The sequence below is a fragment of the Penaeus monodon genome, chromosome 36 (genome assembly GCF_015228065.2).
Source record: "Penaeus monodon isolate SGIC_2016 chromosome 36, NSTDA_Pmon_1, whole genome shotgun sequence".
NCBI classification, from domain to species: Eukaryota; Metazoa; Arthropoda; class Malacostraca; order Decapoda; family Penaeidae; genus Penaeus; species Penaeus monodon.
Window position 1 is genome coordinate 4,145,071 of NC_051421.1, and position 7,500 is coordinate 4,152,570.

Genomic DNA, 7,500 nt, shown 5'->3' on the forward strand with positions numbered 1-7,500 from the left:
GGAAATCCAACAGAGCAACAAGAGAGAGGGATAGATGGATAGATAGATAGATACATAGATATAGACAGAGAAAGATAGATACATAACACACACAATAACAAATACCATTTAGATGTTAGGTTAATGAGTTTCATTGATGATCTTAAGCAGTAGAGAAGCATTGAAGGAACAATTGTCATAACAGCAGCAACAACGTTCATTGCAACACAAAAAAGATCAGTCCATGGAAAGCAGACAAACGAAAACGCTAAAAAAAATTCGATCCCTTAAACCTGACAGATGTCCGGATTAACAAAAGAGGAAAGAGAGAAAGAGAGAGAGAGAGAGAGAGAGAGAGAGAGAGAGAGAGAGAGGAGATGTTAAGATAGAGAAATTTAGATAGAGAGAGAGGGAAAGAAGAGAGAGAGAGAGAGAGAGAGAGAGAGAGAGAGAGAGAGAGAGAGAGAGAGGAGAGAGAGAGATGAGTAAGAGAGAGAGAGAGAGAGAGAGAGAGAGAGAGAGAGAGAGAGAGAGAGAGAGAAGGAGAGGATGATAACGAGATCTCGATTAAAGGAGAAGAAGAAGCTCTTGGTAAGTCTGATGAAGTAATGAGGGTCGTCAGAATAGTTCAGGGATACGGGGCTGTCATTATTGTAGGTCTGATTATAAGTAATTCCTATAGCATTATATATAAGATAAGGGATCATAGGATTCCCAACGATAATTGTGCTCCTAATAAAGGAAGGGAGAGATCAGATGCCGGAAGTTGTCGGTATAGTCGAGAGAGGAGAATTAGGAGCTACTGAGGATGTTGAAATAATTATTATATAGCTAGCTTTGTGCTCTGTGAACCGGGAAGGTTTGTTCGTGTCAATCATGCATGCAAACACATTGAGAAATGCAAACGCACACGCGCACACACACACACACACACACACACACACACACACACACACACACACACACACACACACACACACACACACACAAAGGGACAGGTCAGATACCGGAAGTTCTCACTATTGTCAAGAGAGAAGAATTGGGACTTTTATGGGTATATATGTATACACATATATGTATGTGTATGTGTGTGTGTGTGTGTGTGATGTCAGTGATGACGTCTTGCTCTCTGATTGGTTCAGCAACTTCTGTTCAGCCAACACAGCAGGCATCAGCATAACAAATATGCCACGAAAATTGAGATCCACAAGGTCTGGTAAATATTTATCATCGTATAGTTTTTGTTAAAGTTAAATATGCTTATCTTATTGTATTTTGATGCTCAGTGTATCATTGTAAGTGCTTGAAGAGTTTAAATGGTGATGCAAAATGAGTGAAAACAAGAAAATAAAAGTACATAATCTACGTGTTCTTGTGACTTGTGAGACTGAAACTTCGTCTACTGTTGGATTTTTGTTAAATGCTTCAATATTTGTTGTTTATCAATTGCCATGCCAATGCTGATATGATACTCGAAGGGTCGACCTTTTTGCTAAATTTTGTTTATTATTAAGGAAGGAAAGTAGATGCTTAGTGTCACCTACCATAACACCTATCCTCCTTGTGTGTGAAAGAAGGGGTACCTATGACATTTAATTAAATGTTATTACTTTTGCAGGTGGCAAACTATTAGCTATCAGAAAGCATGGTGATTCCCCAAGTACATCCCATGAGGTTGTTGATTCAACTTCCTCACCTGATGGGTTCAAATGCATTCTCTATTGTTTGAAATACTTGCTGTAAATTTGCTACACTATTACTATTATGTGTTCGTAACCTTATTTGAAGGACTTACACTAACTAATAATGTAAATTATCTATAATATTATTTCTTCATATGTGGTGCACCATTATCAAGAAGCTATAGTAGTGCCCCAGACCAATCTATATTATTTGCAGGCTGTCAGCCTCAGTCTTTTCTGGATCTCCTTGATGAAAGCGACTTTAGTGAGAGTGAAGATGACTGGCCACCCGAGGAAGTGACGTCAGCTGGGACACTGATTGGAGGTGAAGAAGATGTCATTTCTTCGAACTCGGAATCTGAAGAGGATCTCTTACAATCTCAAACATGTGTGGCCTGTATGGCAGAGGACTTCGAGGCACAGGCACTATTAAGAAAAGCGTGTTACCTAAAGAGGCCAAGTAAAAGACTGAGGCAGCCTTGCCAAATAAGCAATGGTAACAAGGTGGCTGTGACTGCCTGGTATGACAAAAAGATGGCACTGATGGCTTCAGTGAGTTCTCTCTCGATGATGGTGTGTACGAGCGTTGGTGTAAAGCTGCCAATACCCATGTTGGTGTAAAGAGGCTCCGTGTGGCGAGAATACAACAGTGCCATGGGGGATGTAGATGTTCATATTCAAATAGGCAGCTATTACAGAATCCCAAATCGCACTAAGAAATGGACTGCTAGGGTGGTATTGCATTTGCTTGATGTGACTGCCAATTGTTGGCTGGGATACAGAAATGATAGAGAGTCAAAATCCAAACAGTATCTGGACTTTAAACTAAACTTTTGTCAGGTTATTCCTTTGGCTTTGCCACTGACAGCCAAACTATTTCAGATGCGTCTCTTTGCTGCGGACATTACTGATTCAGAGACTGAAACTTCTTCAAAGGTAGCTAGACACGGCTTGTTTCCTCACGGCCGAAAGAGAGGTGCATATCATCTCCCAAAAATCATTGATGATACGAACTCAGGGAAGCATTTTTTTTTTTTTGGTGGGGGGGCGTGGTGCATATATGTTCCTAATGAGTTGACCTTGCTCATAGAGAAGGAAACTACAGCACTGACATTGCAATTTATTCTAGTCTTGCACTAAAGAATAGGCTGATGAAGGAGATTTATGTTTGATGATAATTCAATGAATGTATTTTTATACATACAGAAAAAGACGTCTTTTTATTGCAAATGATGCAAGTATTTTTCTACCATTTTATAGATTTTTTTTTATCTCGATGCAGTAAATATATATATATATATATATATATATATATATATATATATATATATATATATATATATATTCATATATATATACATACATATATATATATATATATATATATATATATATATATATATATATATATATATATATATATATATATATTTTATATATATAAATCCCATTACATTTGCAGAAAGAATGTACTCATTTTCACTCATTGCGTATATATTATTCTACAATTCTACAAAACGATTCTTCTTTATTTGCTGCAAGTAAAATTACAGACATACAATCATTGAAAATAAAATGCTTCTTTTATATTAACTTCTTTATCTATCCTTTAAGCAAAAGTTTTACTAACAGCTGTGTAAACAAACATAAATGAAAGGTATCAGCTCCAGATGTCACCACAGTTGCCAATACCCCAAAGGCAGCCTAAGATATGAAATGAATTATTGAATATTTAGATGTCTTGCATTACATATAAAGATCATAGGATATTGTTTTGGGTAATTCCATTCATATATTTATATGTATTTATATTTATATATACATATTCATATGTATATATATTTATATATATATTTATATGTATAAATATACACACACACACACACACACACACACACACACACACACACACACACACACACACACACACACACACACACACACATATATATATATATATATATATATATATATATATATATATATATATATACATATATATATATATATATTTATATATATATATATTATATATATATATATATATATATATATATATATATATATGTGTGTGTGTGTGTGTGTGTGTGTGTGTGTGTGTGTGTGTGTGTGTGTGTGTGTGTGTGTGTGTGTGTCTGTGTGTGTGTGTGTGTCTGTATGCACAGACAGATAGATGGACAGATAGAGATAGAGAGCGAGAGAGAGAGATTCATATATACGCACACACACACACATATACACACACACCTTGTATATGTGCCTACATACATACACAGATAGAGATACAGATGCATACCCAGGAAGACAGGCAGATAGGCAGATATATAGACAGACAGACATAGCAATGGATCATCCTTCTCTGTGGCCCTTGTCATCCTTCCCTATTAAACGGACGTGTAAATGCCTCCTCACCTTGTATGACATGAACAATGACAGACGCGGCTTTGGCGTTGGAGGGCACGCAGGTGTAGTTGCCACTGTCAGACACACCTGCGTTTTGGATAAGCAGGCGAGATGATTTCTTTTTCCTGTTGGTGAACACCTGTGGGCGGATGGAACACGTGTTAGGAGAGCTGCGAGTGGGAGGCGTTCGATGTGCTGAAAGGTATTGGTAAGGTTGAAAGTGAGGGGTGAGGAGGAGGGATGAGGTGGATGGGAGGGAGGGAGGGAAGGAGGGAGAGAGGGGAGGAGGGGAGAAGGGAGGGAGAGATGGAGGGAAGGAGGGAGTGGAGGAAGGAGGGAGGGAGGGAGGAAGGGAGGAAAGGAATAAGTGAATGAGGGAGGGAGAGAGGAAATGAGAGATGAGGTGGAGGAATGGAGGGAGGGAGGAAAGGAAGAAATGATAGATGAGGAGATGGAATGGGGAGGGAGGGAGGGAAGAAGGGAAAGAAGTAGAGAGAGAGAGAGACAGATAGACAGACAAACAGACAGACAGAGACAGACAGGTAAACAGAAAATGAGACTAAAACTACCACTTACATACAATAAATATGTCTCTCTTCCTGTCGGATTAGTTAATGAGTCCGACTGTACTGTACATCAATTATACCTCGACACTCGTGGTAATCCCAGTGAAAAACTCGTCTATTATTCATAATGGAGCCAAACATTTATCTGAACTCAACATACACATCAGTACAAATGGCTCTGTTAGTCGAATAATATTACAGTCCCTCGTTTCATTCATTATCTATAAATGCGACGTTTCTTATCTATAAATATCTGTGATCGATTTACTTCCCTCTTTTGGAACTGCTTGCTGCATCATTACAATAGTAATTTCTATCTTGATACTAAATCTCGAACGATTTCCAAATCTTGGCATCGACTTTGAGAACATGAATAAATAAATGTCACATGACATAGGGTCATTCCTGGACCTAAATAACTATAAGTAATACGATAAATGAGGGAAGGTAGGGGAGAGGGGATGATAGGGAGGGGGAGAAGGTGGGGGAGCTAAAAAGGAGGAAAGGGGGGAGGTGAGAAGAAGTTGGGGGTAGCTGGAGGAAGGGAAACGGGAGGGTAAGGAATCCTCGAGGTTGGGGGAAGTACTTGGAGAGGCCAGAGCAGGGGGGAGGGGGGCGGGGAGGAGAGGTGCTCTAGGTTGGGGATCCCGGAGGAGGGGAGGACTCTAGACAAAGGGGAAGAGTAAGTGGGGGAAGAGAAGGGGAAGTCTTAGGCGTCTGGGAGAATAGGTGGGGGGATGGGGGGGAAGCCAGAGGGAAGGTGGGGAGGGGAGGGGGAAGGAACCAGGACGTCATAGTATGAATTTGGAGTTAGGGGAAAGGGGAAGTGGGAGGGGAGGGGTGGGGGAAGGGGTCCTTAGAACAGAAGGAAGAAGGGAATATTGGGGAATAGCGGAGGGGGGTGGGGAGGAATGTCTCTTAATAGAAGGAGCTCACGACATGCTCACATTAACGCCCCTTATCTAGCTGCTGATACTGAGTCCTACGTGATATGCCAATGTTATGCTATTTCTATGTCAACAACGGTATCGGAGCGCCTAATTGTTCTGGTAATATGTGGTTGGAAGAACATAAATAAAGTGAAAAAATAAGAGGCATTTTTACATTTGCGTGTGTATATATATATATATATATATATATATATATATATATATATATATACATATATATATATGTATATGTATATATATATATATATATATATATATATATATATATATATTATATATATATATATATATATATATATATATATATATATATATATATATGTATATATATTGGAGGTTTTGATTCTTTATATAATTTTACATATATATAATTTTCTTTTCATGCCAGAACACAATAATTCCTAAATACATTCAGTATGATACTAAGAAAGAAAATCGATATGATACATGATGACTGGTGTTAATTGCATGTAAACCTCATTGAACATTGATAATAATGCAATCATAAATACAGTTATAAGACAAAATGATCACAGAGGAATAAACATCAATAATTATAAAAGCAATGCTAGCAATATCAATGATGATGACTTTATAGAATAAAGGAACAGAGGTTAAAACAGAAGCACAAATAATGATTAACAAACAAACACCAAACGCAAATAAATCAAGCGATTCCTAAAGTGAATTTTCGTACTGGAAAGATTTCAGAACATTAGAATGTTTCTTTACGCGGCTCCAACATTCGAAGGCATCTTTCTCCTTTTCTTTTGCTTTTCTTTACTTTTCCTCTCTCCTCCCTTATTTCCTTCTTCTTTTATGTCTCCTTTTTTCTTTTCTTTTTTTGTTCTTCTCTTTATTTTATATTCATTTTCATTTCTTTTTCTTCCTCTTCTTCTTCTTCATCATCATCATCATCATCACCATCATCATCATCATCATCATCATCATCATGTTATTATTATTATTATTATTATTATTATTATTATTATTATTATTATTATTATTATTATTATTATTATTATTATTACTTTTATTATTATTATTATTACTATTATTACATTTTTCTTCTACCTCTTCTACCTCTTCTTCTTCTTCTTCTTCTTCTTCTTCTTCTTCTTCTTCTTCTTCTTCTTCTTCTTCTTCTTCTTCTTCTTCTTCCTCCTCCTCCTCCTGCTCCTCTTCTTCCTATTGATTATTCACTGACTGCCTTAAAATAAATAAATAAATAAATAAATAATAAAAAGAGAAAAAAAATAAGGCTGTAAATTAAATTTTCTCAAAGGAGGGATTTTATACGACATGCCAGAGAGAGAGAGAGAGAGAGAGAGAGAGAGAGAGAGAGAGAGAGAGAGAGAGAGAGAGAGAGAGAGAGAGAGAGAGAGAGAGAGAGAGAGAGAGAGCAATCGATGCAAAATGTAACTATGAATAGAATACTACTGGAGTTTTCACACAGTTAACTTTGCAATTTGCAAGGCTGAATGGCATCCGAGGAATGTGCATTCCTATAAACATGCATTGCGAATTATAACCTTGAAGATATATGGATACAAATACACAGTGCCCTAAACATAGACAGTTGCAATGACCTTGTTGATATATGAGCATACGAAGGCCAATTGTGCAAGATATAGTTGTTCATAGAGGGCGTTGGTGCACGTGTTATGACTGGGATGGGCCTAAATTAAACAAGATGCCTTTATTCTTTTTTATTTTTATTATTATTATTTTTTGTCTATCGGTCTTTTTATTTGTTTATCTATTTATTTGTTATTTATCTGGGTCTTCACTTATTTATTTATTTATTTTATAAAATTAATTTATTCATTATTCATTTACCTGCATTTATTCTACACCCATTTCTTTTCCTTTATTTCTTTTCGGTCACAAATATTGCTAAAAGCCATCGGTCAAAAAGGA

General features: G+C 36.8%; 1 protein-coding gene across 1 annotated transcript in view; it reads right to left on the bottom strand.

The window, feature by feature from the left end:
- LOC119595499 (protein CEPU-1-like) overlaps positions 1 to 7,500 on the bottom strand; it is a 31,834-nt gene that overhangs the window by 920 nt on the left and 23,414 nt on the right. Inside the window, exon 4 of the mRNA XM_037944628.1 lies at positions 4,074 to 4,203. Coding sequence (XP_037800556.1) covers positions 4,074 to 4,203 — 130 coding nt within the window. The remainder of the gene's footprint in view (positions 1 to 4,073; positions 4,204 to 7,500) is intronic.